Source organism: Sorex araneus, chromosome 2 (assembly GCF_027595985.1).
Source record: "Sorex araneus isolate mSorAra2 chromosome 2, mSorAra2.pri, whole genome shotgun sequence".
Lineage (NCBI taxonomy): Eukaryota > Metazoa > Chordata > Mammalia > Eulipotyphla > Soricidae > Sorex > Sorex araneus.
This window is the reverse complement of record NC_073303.1, coordinates 310,468,572-310,482,352: the sequence shown is the minus strand read 5'-3', so window position 1 is coordinate 310,482,352 and position 13,781 is coordinate 310,468,572. Positions and strand designations below refer to the sequence as shown.

The following is a 13,781-nucleotide window of genomic DNA, read 5'->3' as shown; positions in this document are numbered from 1 at the left end:
GTGGGTGGACAGAAGAAGCAAAAGAGGCTAGTTTGTACTTTATTTGAAGTGTGTGACTAGAGTACTCTGTATAAGGATGTTCAAAATAGGTGGTAAGATTGGTTGTGCCCTGAAAATAAACTGACTGTAAATTTGTTTTAGTACAGTGGATTAAAGACACAGCATGTCCAGCATCAAAGTAAAAAATGTTCTCATTTCAAATAACTGAGAACTACCAATCAGATCCTGTGATCAGTAACCATGGGTAGATTAAAGGGTATTTTATACTGCTCACTCCCCACACACATACACACATACATGCAGCCGTAAGTCTACTAGCCAGGTGGGATTCTTCCAGCTCTTTCTGATCCAGAACACGTTTGCATTGCTTCATCTTGTATGTGGCACCTACTATTTGCTGTTTTACAAAGCCAGGAGCATTTTCAGTGTGAAACAAAACTGAATGCCTCTATTACATCTACAATCTTCGAAGATTTCTCTTTCCTTCTTTAATGACTTCTCTTTTTCTCTGACTTGTTATTGATTTCATCTAAAAGAAAACACTCCTGGGATCATAGACACGATGTCATTGGTCTGGTGATAAAAGGTTTACTAACAGAAAACAGCCCGACTGGATTGGGACTTTAAGTAGCTCACCAGGAGCCTTCCCAGCACAAGGCCATGCACGACCACTCTCCTGGTCACAGCGCCTTTGAAGAGGGGACAGATGCAGGAAGGAGAGCTGGAGTTGGGAAAAACTTACAGATAAAGGGCTTCACACTGCTGTGGATGTGCTTGTGTTGTTTGAGACCCGACGAAGTGGCAAATGTTTTGCCACACTCCGGGCAAGCGTGGGCCCGGGCACCAACATGCTGAGAACGAATGTGCCGCTGAAGGTTGCTAGGGTCCGTGAAAACCTGCTAGGAAATGAGTACTGATTAATCAGGAAACTTAATTCAAAGACACAATAAAGAAGACCAGGAATGAATCAAGTAGGAATTTAGTTTATTTATTTTTGTTTATTTGTTTTCCCCGAAGATCAAATCATACTTCCAAACTGGGGGCTTCACTAGTGTAGGGCTTGCAAATTAAATTATCTAGCTCCCTGTCTTTGCACAAAGTGCTTGTTGTAATAGAAAACACTTTTTTTAAATTTTTTTTTAATTCAGCCACAGTCAACACCTAATTGGTCACATTTAGAGTGACATTTAATAATATGTTAATTATGATATTTTTAAAGTTGTACTATTTTGATCCTTTAAACTCTATGATAAAACTGAGAGATTTTGCTCTATTCAAGCAGCTCCCCTGTGTTTAAATTCTAATACTGTCTTCGAGTAAGTTACCAAGAACTAAAAATAAAAAAATAAAATTCTGAACACTACTTTAAAAAATTATTGAAAATGTTACCCATGCATCTATAGCAAATCATCCTTAACATAATTTCAAGTGTTATCATTTCTATTGGCTTGAAAAAAGGCACTCAAATGCTATGAAAAGATTTTGGAAATAGAAATTAACTTTCAAGTCACCAGGTACCTTTACATTAACTGAGAAAAATAAAAAATAAATTATGTGAATTCCTGCTCCATCGTTCTGCAAATGGTCAAGGTGACTTCTTCCATTTAAACACACACAGTAGTACTGGCCTCTAAGGTGCTACACTTCAATTAGAAGTTATTTATAATTTCTAGTGGAAACTTGGTGGGGGGAGGGTGTGTGTGTGACAGGCAGTCTCCAATTGTTCCTAAATAAGCACTCAGAAACTTCATATGGACTTCCTCACAAATTGCTTTTTAAAAAAATCAGTAATGTGCACAGGATAAGATTTTTATTCTCCATAAGACAATACAAGGTTGGCAAGTCAATAGTAGAACCAAAAATTTACCAAAGATGTCTGATGCCTAGTTCTGGAACTCACCATTAAGCCTTACTTCCTCCCTTACAAAAATAAAAGAATACCCACTAAGTGTTTTTAAACACTGCATTAATGTCTTTTAGCATACAACACTTAGTCTACTTTTCTCGAGATATTTATAGTTTCCCCTTTCAAGGCTTGTTTTTCTGTATCGTAGCAAGTGATGGATTAGGAGAGAGCAGTATGACAAGGAGAAGCCAAGTAGTCTACAAATTCACTGTACCTTGGCACAGTTTTCACATTCATAGTGCTTTCCACTGTCATGTGACATCTGGTGTCGAATTAAATTGGACTTCCAATTAAATGCCTTGGGACACTGATCACACTTGTATTCCCTCTCTTCAGTATGTGATAACATATGTTTCTCCAGGCTGTTAAGAGAACAATTGACTTAATAAGACATGGTGACAACAAATACATTAATAAACAGAATGTCATTTTATTAATAATCCAACTGGCAAGGAAATACGAAGGAAAAGGAGTCTAGTTTAGGAGGAGGAAAGGGAAGAAACAGGCTAGCAAATGACAAAAATGCACTTTATATTTCTTAGACTGAAAAGGCATATGTCCAAATTGCTTCTAATATATATATATATGTATATATATATATATAAGTCCCTATTATTATAAGTCTGAGAAAGTTAGAAGGGATTAGCTGCCAATTTACATGTATGGTACATATCTAGTTTTTTAAAGTGACCTTCAGTATCAGAGAGATGGCTCAACTGGCGGAATGCACACTTTGGATATGGAAGGCTCAGGCTTTATTCCTGACACCATACGATTCCCTTAGCAACACTGGGAGCCATCCCATGACACCAAGCCAGTACAAGCCTCAGAACATGGCCAGGTAGGACTAAAACACAAAAATAAATAAACAAGCCCATTGACATAACACACTAGGATATATAACTCCTAGTGAATTTTGTGAACAAAATTGACAAGATGGTTCTTGATTATCTTGCTATGGAAAAAAAATGGCATCATTCATGACAGAACAATTAGGGTACCAGCTTGAAGAGATGACCACTGATTAGAAAATTTAAGCATCAATAAAAACAAAATCACATACATTAACAACTGCAATACTTAAGACCATACAAACAGAACCTTATTGGTCACCTTTGGAAGATACTTAAGCATCAATATTATTGTGGAAACTCTAAGCAAAAGTAAAAACGCATCTATAAGTCCTGCCTTTCTTTTAAGTTCAGGGTAAGCAAACAAACAATAAACAATCTCTGTACAGAACTGACCCAGGTAATAAATGATGAAGAATGATAGCTATATTGGGACTGGAGCGATAGCACAGCGGGTAGGGCGTTTGCCTTGCATGCGGCCGACCCAGGTTCGATCCCTGGCATCCCATATGGTCCCCCAAGCACTCAGGAGTAATTCCTGAGTGCAAAGCCAGGAGTAACCCCCTGAGCATTGCTGGGTGTGACTCAAAAAGCAAAAAAAAAAAATGATAGCTATAGAATGCACTCATTTTGCAGTCTCAAGAATTATTGAATCTAGGCCATTCATTCAGTGCTTTTTGATATAAATAATGTCATCAATGAGATATACTTCCTAAACCACTGAACCTAAATCTGATCAAAATTTAGCATGTCACTATGAGTTTACAGAAAAGAGAAGATGGAGAAAGATGTTAATACCAATATATTCATCAATATCTGGATTTCAGGAAGTGTTACCAGAAAAAAAAGAAATGTTTGTTCAATAAATAAAAGGTAAGGGAACAGTAAGACTTTCTGACTTTGATTTAGAAAACCTTTTTTAAGAAAACATTTTTATGTATATAAAAAAGATATAAAAGACATATCACTAATTGCAATGATAAGACTTACTTCAAAGAAACCTCTAAAATTATTGTACCTGGAAGAATCTGAACACTGACTAAATATCTCATAATATTGAGGAATAATTTTTAAATCATTGTGTTGAGAGTTGGGGATGTAGCTCATACTTCACATGTATGAGGTTCTAAGCTTTCTCCCCAGCACTGCAAAAGGGGGGGTGTATGTTTGCTGAATTTACATTTTAAAGTCCTTACTTTCTATAGATATATAACTATCTTTCTCTACATATAATATTATTCCAAAATTCCAAGATTTCTTTCAAATAATCCAAATAAATATATCTGAGACACAGTTAGGCTGGAGTGATAGCACAGCTGCAGGATGTTTGCCTTGCACGCGGCAGACCGGGTTAGATTCCTCCACCCCTCTTGGAGAGCCTGGCAAGCTACCCGTGGCGTATTTGATATGCCAAAAACAGTAACAACAAGTTTCAACATGGAGACGTTACTGGTGCCCACTTGAGCAAATCGATGAGCAATGGGATGACAGTGACAGTGAGACACAGTTGGCATCGTGTGACAAATATCGAAGCTAAACATAACAGAGATTTATTATACCACCATCTTGTTTGATGCATATTTGAAATATCTCCATAATAAAGTTTTTTTTAATTGAATCACCATGAGGTAGAGAGTTACAAAACTGTTCAAAAAGAGCTAGCAGACATAGCATAGGCCAGCGAAAAAGATTAGCAGACTAGAGCATATGCTTCAAATGCCGAAGGGCCAGATTCAATCCTCAACACTACATATGGTCCCCTAAGCCCCACTGGAGTGACTCCAGAAAAAGTCAGAAGCCTTCAATCATCACTGAATATGAAACTAAACACCAAAATCGGTGTTGGGGTTAACAAACATCAAAACAATCATTATTTTCCATATTTTATTTATTTGAAATGATGACTCAAAATTTAAGTACCAAGTATACAAGACCTCTATGTACCTCAAATACATTATCCTGCGATTGTGCAGACTGTGCATAAATGTATATAAAATATTGAAATAACTCTTTCCTTATCTTAAAAATTAGAAATACTTTTCATATTTGTTCTTTATCTCATAATCATCCATATACTTCCATTCAAACTGGCACATAAAATTGTTTTTCCTTCCTGTGAGTCAGTAAAGTTGGTAATGCTATTCTATTTGAGCACAATCCATGATAACACTATGAACAAAAGGTACCAGGAGAATGCAGGTGTGGGAAGTCACAAGAAAGGCCTATCGCTATCTGCACTCCGTAATCATCTGTTACACAAGTTGAAATGCTAATAAAAGTTGAGATATATCAGTACAAGCAGTTAACACTGAAATGAGTCAGGAACATCTTTTGAATCATCATACAAATTGCTATTCTCATTGTCATCCTGAAGCAACCCATAAAGGTACACCATTTTATGACCTATCTCATATGCCAACATCTATGTCAAAAAAAGAACTCTGAAATCTAATGGCAAATATTGGCCTATACATTGAGTCATACATTCAGTGGAAAACAAGAATTTGTTTTCTAACTCAATAATATATATACTCAAAATATAATTACATGGAAGATAGTTGGGGAGAAAATCAGTAGCAAGGCAAGAGTTTTTCCTTCTTTTGCTTCTTCCAATATAACATTCAGAATGTTATACTGAATAATAACATTAGCTAAAAGCTAATCAGTAATAGAATAAAAATACAAGTGGTTCTCATAAAAGCAAAAGGTACTCTGCTTCCATAAACTTAGGAACGACACAGTGAATACTGGGATTTCTCTACTTTTCACAAATTATATCCTGACTTACAGAGCTTTACTTAGCATTCTGGCTTCTTTTCATCTTTTACAAATAAACCTTTGTTTCTTGTCCCTTTTGAAGGGGGTAGGGATGTTCTTTACTTAACATTTTACATTTTAAAAGAAAAGGGAAGGATTTTTCACTTGTTTAAATGTATAAAGCAGTATCATAGGATAAAAAAGTGGAAAATATTCGTGGAATGTAGCCTCAGCAAGTGGCTGAATTATATAACCATAAATACCACTTGGATGACTGACATCAGATTGCGTAGTGACATTGTCATCATCAGCTTAGCCATCCTAAAAGTGAACTTTGAGGTTTCATCCAATGCCAGATAATTAGTTTTCCTTATTGTTTTCCACTGAATGTTTGACTGCAGGCACAAAACTGACAGTTGGTTTTGGCATGAGGTAGAGTTCACTCAAACTTAATCTTATAGCTAGTAGGAAAAGAAGCTTCTATACACTTCTAGTAGGACATAAAAATTACCTTTTAATATTTTATCTGTCATTTTTGGTTTTTAATTACTAATAATAATTAATATTAAAATATAATAAAATAAAATTATAATGAGGTAAATAAAATTATAATAAAAGTTATCTATTATTTTGTTGTTAAAACACAACAAAAGTGAAAAATTGTAATTAATAATTGGCATCAAAGGCATTGCTTTATAGTATAAAACCTTTTTAATCTATGCTTAGTACTTCACTTTTCCCAATCCTTAAACTGTATTTAGCCATGGCATTTTAAAATGAAAAATCTATGTTTTAACACACATACAGGCTCATTGTTTAGGTATGTTTATGTTAGTCAATAAACATGAGTTTTCAAGACACTAGGAGGCCCTCTTCTATTCCCTGATGCTTTCCTTACAGTAGCATAATTAGGTCAAAATTTTCAAGGTGGATAGATATTGGTGTTTTGATTTGGCCTCTTACAGGAATGTGTTGCTCTGGGTGCTCTTTCAGATGTGTCTGAGTTCAAATAAATGACGACCGTATGAATTCCTTTCCTATAATAGAGCTAATCAAAAGTGAGGTTGTACAGCAATCAATAGAGCTGGGTGAAAGAAAGAGGGAGAAAGAGGAAGCAGCAAGGAAAGAAAAGGATATAAAAAGGTAAACTACAATAGGTAGAATTCAGGCAAACTCTGAGTAATTCATACTCTTGAATAAGGACACTGATACGCTATCCTATTTAAATGCAATGATGTTATGTTTATTTAAAATTCTGTTTGTAGTTGTAAGAATTTATAAGTACCCAATGCATTATAATGAATAGCACTGTCATCCCATTGTTCAACGATTTGCTCAAGGGGGCACCAGTAACGTCTCCATTGTGAGACTTGTTGTTACTGGTTTTGGCATATCGAATAGGCCTGGGGTAGCTTGCCAGGCTCTCTGAGAGGGAGAGAGGAATGGAACCCGGGTTGGCCGTGTGCAAGGCAAATGCCCTACCCACTGTGCTATCGCTCCAGTCCTTTATGATGAATACAATGCAATAAATATTAAAATTGATTATAAACCTTGGGATAAAGACCAAATAACATACAAAAACCCTACTATTAAATAACACTATGATCTTTAAGCCTCCTTGTAGCATAATTATTGGAATTATTAGGATAGATGATTACGTTGTTATTTTCTTTAATATAAAACTTTCAAATGGTCTTCATTTAAATTAAATTAAAATGCAAAAGTTAATATATGACTGAAATAATAAATAAAAAAAATATATGACTGAAATATAACCTTCATTTGTTAAAAAAATAAGCATTAAATAATTATTCACTTATATTAATTTTTCCCTTTCAGGAAGCTTAACTTTTTTTTACTAAACATGCTTCTGTTGCTTTATATATATAGCTTATATAAATAGCTGAATCAAACTCAAGTGTTACACTCATCACTAGATCATCTATCTTTAAAGTAGCAAGTAGCAGAGCCAGTCTGATTTTTATCATCTAAATGTTAGCTTTATTGCTTCACTTATAAGTAGTTAGAATTTGTTTTGCCAGCACTTTTTCCTACTATGTCATATTTTACTAAAATGTTAATTTTCTGTTGCTATGACACTATTTAATAATGGAACATTATTTTTTTTGTCATCAAAACAACAAATTTTGGCTTGCCTTCAAGGCCATGTATATTACTTGCTTGTCTCTGGGTCTCTTTGCTTGCTTTTTTTCCACTGTGGAGAAGCCCATGTTCTCTAGGGAAGACATATTTCCTCTCTCTCTACTCACATCTTTCTAAGGAAGTTACATTCAATAAAAATTATCTTGCTTCACAAAAAAAATTCCAAAAACATAAAGACATGAAATCAAAATAAAATGATAAACTTCATTGCAAAGATTTTACCAAGGAGAATTTTTTTAATATGACACTAATGTACTGTCACACTTGTTGTAGTTCCAAATTCCCAAATGTATAAATTCTGAAAATTCAGCATTATTCGGATTACTGCAGAGTAAATAAGCACAGTTTGTAGTACAACATGCCATTTCTAACCTTTGCAAATCAGGAAAAACTTGGTCACATTCTTTACACTCCTGGATTGCATGTATCTCTCTGAGATCATTTTCACTTTCAAGTTTTTGCTGAAAGTCCTCTTCCACCATTGAAAATGCTGAGTGAGGGGTACTGCACGGGAACTTCTGGTGATCTGCTAGCTCAGCCTTGGACTCAAAGATCTGGTCACAGTCCTCACAGCGGTATTGCCGTTCTTCTGTGAAAATAAACCAGATTGTACAAAGACGTGGTGCTGAGAAATTTCACCATAAACCAGCATTATTGAATTATGAAAGACACAAAAAATACTTGCTATTCCTATAACTTCCATCTCAGCATGGATTACAAATAATATACGTGGGGAGCCTGAGAGATGGGACAGCAGTCAGGGCACTGGCCTCAGACACTGCCAGCCCAGATTCGCCCTACATGGTCCTTACACCCCACCAGGAATTGGTTCGTGTGTGTAGAGCCAGAACTTGGGCCCAATCACTGCGACCTATGACCCCGGCCTCCAAGAAAAATCGTATATATAGATATGCTAGGGCTACCCCAGTTCTATACCTAACACCACATATGGTACATTGAGCACCTCCAGGATGACCCCTGGGCACAAAGCCAGTAGTAAGCCCAGAGCACTGACAGATATGTCCCCATACTCCCCCCAGTCCCACAACACCCCAATAAAAGAAGCCAGGAAAAAGTTAATAACAGCAATATCAATGAGTGTTGTAGGCATTATTTCTTTTTTCATCAGATAAAATTGTATGACAATTATAGGAAATTCTAGGGTTTACTATTCACGGGTTATTAAAAGTAATGATAGCAACTTGGGCATCATCCATTTCTTCAACTGTCTATATGGATTACTGACATTTCTTTAAACCTAACTATGAGGAGCTATACTACAAAATGTTCCCCAATATTCAGATGAGGGTATCCAAACTCAAAGAATTCATGAAATTTTCAGGGATTACAGAGCTAAATAACTACTCCAGGATTTGACTTCCCCTCTGTCCCATACCCTTTTCTCTTTCTGCTATGTTACATGGAGTGCTCATAAGATATAGTTGATCCCTACTTAGCCCATGCTTAAACTTGGTAAATGCCAACAAACTTGAAAATGCTTCATTATATTTACCACTACTTAAAAGTGGATGCTGTTAACAAACTTCTAGGCTTAATTCTCTCAGAGTCAGTAATACTTAATTTTTTTCTTATAAATTATATTATATCTAATTATTTCTACTCTGTTAAATATAAAATCTATCAATAATTTATTCTTTTTATCAGTAAGATCAAGAAATTGTAGTCATGGACTGCTTGCAGACACTCTACTAGTCTATCAACTAAGCCAGAGCCCCACGCCTGCTGATGACGGGAAATAACCATCCTTTTCGGTTTTTTTTCCCTTGTCAGGCAGCGTGGCGATTACTAAAACAGGCGTGAACTCGGTGGAGCGGGGCAAGGGGGAAAAAGAAAAACTATGTAACAAACAGCGGGACTTAATATCTCTATATTCTTAGCAATGGAGAACTATCAAATGCCTCCTTGGCAATAGGACTGCTTTTCTTTTTTGGGGGAAACCCCAACAACGGTAGTGAGTTGTGTGTTGAAACATGGAATGTAATCGAAATAAGGCGTAAACGAAGTGAAACATATCATGTGCAAGGGTTGGGACTGGGGAGGTGGGAGGGGGCGGCAGGTATACTGGGGGGGTTGGTGATGGAAGATGGGCACTGGTGAAGTGAAGGGTGTTTGAGAATTGTATAACCGACATAATCCTGAGAACTATGTAACCCTCCACATGGTGATTCAATAAAATTAATTTAAAAAAAAAAAAGAAAAAGAAATTGTAGTCATGGAGACTTGAGTTAACAAGGTTTTGTCAGGAGGTAATGGTAGTATTTCTAATTTTTCCTTTGGGGTAGTTTTTAGCACACTTATAAAAACATATTACTATACACAGATCACAAAGCCTGAAGAAGAATTCACCATGCTGAGAGAAATAGAGGATAAACAACATAGCACACAATTCTCATTTTATAGACTGATGGCAGGAGTGCCTTTGTAGCCAGTTCTCCAATGACATTTTTCTCTTTTCTTTGTTTCTTTCTTTCCTTTTTTTTTCAAGAACATTTTAGTCACCTACAAAATGTTGAGTTTTTGAAAATTTTGCAGATTAAATAGGGTTATCAAGTTTAGGTGGAGAAGGTTACCAAAATAAAATAAAATAAAGCTCCAGGGGTTACTTAAATGGTGCTATGACAGATGTAAGGTAGCCAAGAGTTCCATGCCTAGCCTACGTAATCAGAGAGGTTCAGAAAAAAATTACAAATGTAGGCTAGAGAGACTGGAGGTTGGGTGCTTGCCTTGCATGTAGTCAATCACAGCTGAAATTCTTGGCACCACAAATGGTTGCCTGGGCAATGCCAGAAGTCACTTCTGAGCACAGAGCCAGGAAAAGCCGCTCAGTACCATCAGGTGTGCCCCCACAACAAAACAAAATAAAACAAACAGTGACTGGAGAATAGTACTGCAGGTAAGGCCTGTGTTTTCCATGCACCTGACTTGGGTTCAATCCCCTGGAACCTGCCATGGACCCCAGAGCACTTCCAGGAGTAATTCCTGTGTGCAGGGCCAGAGTAAGCCCTGAGCATTGCCAGATATAATCCAAAATCAAAACCAAAAAATGTCTTTTAAACAAACTAACAAACAAAAAATCTTGCAAATAAGAGTCAGGTAGGTGAAGAGGGCTGAGGGAGGGCATTTCAAGCAACAGAAATAATATGGATTAATGAATTGGACAAGAAACAGTATGGCAGATTCATGAGAAAATAGACCTGTGGTACAGTATGACAGGTTTATAAGGCAAATTTAGAGGAGGAGTGGTAAATGAATTGAGAGAAGGTAGCAGGTCATTAGGGACTTTTTCTGTTTATGCTAAGAAAAAGAAAACCTGACAGCAACTGAAGTTGGGAAGTCCCAGCTGCAGCTTGACAAATCAAACAGAAAGGTCAAATGGGACATTGGCACCTATAATCTACACATAATAGTGGTTTCACTTCAGCAAATCAATAACAGGGTTGGGGGAGGGGAGCAGAAAGGTAGACTAGTATGCAGATTAAACAGGGTTATCAAGTTTAGGTGTAGAAGGTTACCAAAATAAAGAAATAATTCTCAAGTGAAGAGCAAGCCAATAGTGGCAGTTTCTGTCGTAGGGGCAGGCAGAGGTCTCTTGGGGGAAGTGAGAGGGCTGGAAAATGGTGTGATTTCACCTCTCCACTTGAATTAAGCTAGCGCAGATAAACTTCCAACTACAAAATACTCTAAGAACATCACCAGATTATGATGAGCAGATTCACACTATATTAGAAAGAGAAAAACAGGAAATAAAAAAGGGATTAAATTCTAATCCAAATGATACAAATCAAAACAAAATTTTCTCTCAATCTTTCTGAAAAAAAGTCATTAGTAATAATACTTCTTTTTAAATACTTCACTTGACTAAGATAGGTTTCTGCCAAATATTTTCTCTGGCTTCAAAATTTCCTTATCTATACTTTTGTTCTTAATCTTCTTTTACTTTAAACTTGCCACTAAGATTTTAAATACCAGGATTTGGGGGAAGTAGTAACACTTCCCCCAGTATAAAACACTATAGATGGGGGGGCTGGAGCAATAGCACAGTGGGTAGGACATTTGCCTTGCATAAGATCAACCCAGGTTGGATTCCCAGCATCCCATATGGTCCCCTGAGCACCTCTAGGAGTAATTCCTGAGTACAGAGCCAGGAGTAACCCCTGTGCATTGCCAGGTGTGACACAAAAAGAAAAAAAAAAGCAAAAAAAAACCACACTATAGATAGGAAAAGTAGGGTTTAATTTCACCTAGCCAGTAGCTCTAGATGAAAGCTCCAAACCAAGTTTGTGGGATGTATAATGAAAATATTCTTACAAGCTAAGACAAAGAGTTAACCCTATGAAGTCTGAGTTCAAATATTCAATATATCTTTAGCATACACGTCACAAAAGTGAAGTGTACTTTCTGACTTTAGCTTCACCATTAATGCTAGCCAGATAAAAATCGAGAAGCAGTGCTACAAAGGAAAACATTTGTTAAAACTAGTATTGAAGAATTTGGAGAACCAGAGATGCCAAGTGTGAAGGACCATTTTGCATATTATATCATGATCTTCAAAACAGGGAAACAAGGATAGTGGTACGAACTGTACTCACCGTGGATATCTGGCGCCATAGTTTCATGGGGATAATCTTCACTCTTCATGAACAGCAGGAGCTCCTCTCCTGGCGCAATGTCAGTGACTGCTCTATAAAATATCTTCAAAAAGCAAAAAAGGACGGAGTGTGAAAGAGAAAGATGAATTTAAGGGGAAGATGTATACCAGGTATCTAGACATTTTCTTACACTTGATACAGCTCTTTTTGACCAAGAACTTTGATGACCTCTTTTGGGTACTTCTAATTAGTCCTCTGGTGACAAATGGAAAGCTGTGACTTTCGTGCCAATTCACAAAGTTTTTCTAAATCCTACTTCACAAATCAAACGTTTTTAATGCAAGGCCTGTGGTGTCACATATACCCTGTGTAATGTTTAACTTTCTCTTCCCTCAGTGCTTCACTCCAATGAACCACATACTCAAAGTGTTGAATTATGCAGCAGTAGACACACTAAGAGTGGTAAGGACAGAATCTTGAACCAATTCTCAAACGTAGAACCTTCTCAACAAGATGTTTTTAAGGTAACAGGTTGACCAGATATGCCAGTTTCATGTCAGCAAGATCCTAAAGAATATTGGTCTAAAGGTCTATAGCTCAGACAGACCTGCCCTCTTGTCAATGCTTTGAAAGCAATACTATGCCTTTAATTGATTAATTTACCAAAATAAATGAACAATAGTTATTCCTATTACTTTCCAAAAATGCAGAGGAGGATTTAATAAATGTTAATAACTGACAAAAATGCACTGGAGCAAGCATGGAAAGAAACCTGACCTATAATATACAAAAGCTATCTATACTTTTCCCCTAACCAACTCTGTGACCCTAGCATGTAATTGCCCAATTAACTTGATGAGCTCTAGGATATTTTCTTTTATTTTTTTATAAAAGCATTTAATTATGAAAATATTTAAGATGTTTATTTTGCTTTCTATAAATGTATTCTTAATTTAAGTCATTCTATTTAAGTTATCCTAATTTGGTGCCCAAACAGAAGATATGAAAAAAATCATATTTATGTAATAAACTGGCAAAAACAGGACCTAATTACATACACACACATTCACACACACACACATGCCACTACTACCAAAGTCAATAATAACGGCAATATTTTCTCTAGTAGGAAGAAAAATTACATAATACATTTTGATACTCTACTAAGATATGGAAAGAATATACTCCAGATGGTATTAGTTTTAACTACAGCTATCTCCAGGACTATCTGATATTTCAAGTAGAATAGTGCAGTGAATTATCATCTTGTAAAACCAGAAACTTTTAACTGGAATTGAATTCATCTATCCTTTGAATAGCAAGTCATAAAAGATAAGCAGGTGCCTCTTTATTCCAGTAGGTGGCTCTAAAGTCCAATTGTTTATTTTTCTATAAAGAGACCAGAGCAAAAGACTGGGTAATTTTAAAAAAAATAACTAAATGAATGTTTTATATTTAGTTTTTGTCCTGTCAAAATAAAAATATCTTTTATTT

At 36.1% G+C, this 13,781-nt stretch overlaps 1 protein-coding gene across 5 annotated transcripts in view; it reads right to left on the bottom strand.

Moving 5' to 3' along the window:
* Positions 1–13,781, bottom strand: part of MECOM (MDS1 and EVI1 complex locus) — a 646,375-nt gene that overhangs the window by 38,453 nt on the left and 594,141 nt on the right. For 3 of the 5 annotated variants that reach the window (XM_055129515.1, XM_055129517.1, XM_055129518.1), the window contains exons 4-7: positions 12,288–12,390; positions 8,050–8,266; positions 2,121–2,268; positions 743–896 (exon numbers count right to left, since the gene is read on the bottom strand). In XM_055129515.1, coding sequence (XP_054985490.1) covers positions 743–896; positions 2,121–2,268; positions 8,050–8,266; positions 12,288–12,390 — 622 coding nt within the window. Of the gene's footprint in view, positions 1–742; positions 900–2,120; positions 2,269–8,049; positions 8,267–12,287; positions 12,391–13,781 lie in introns of all 5 variants that reach the window. The other 2 variants (XM_055129514.1, XM_055129516.1) reach the window with 1 other exon arrangement.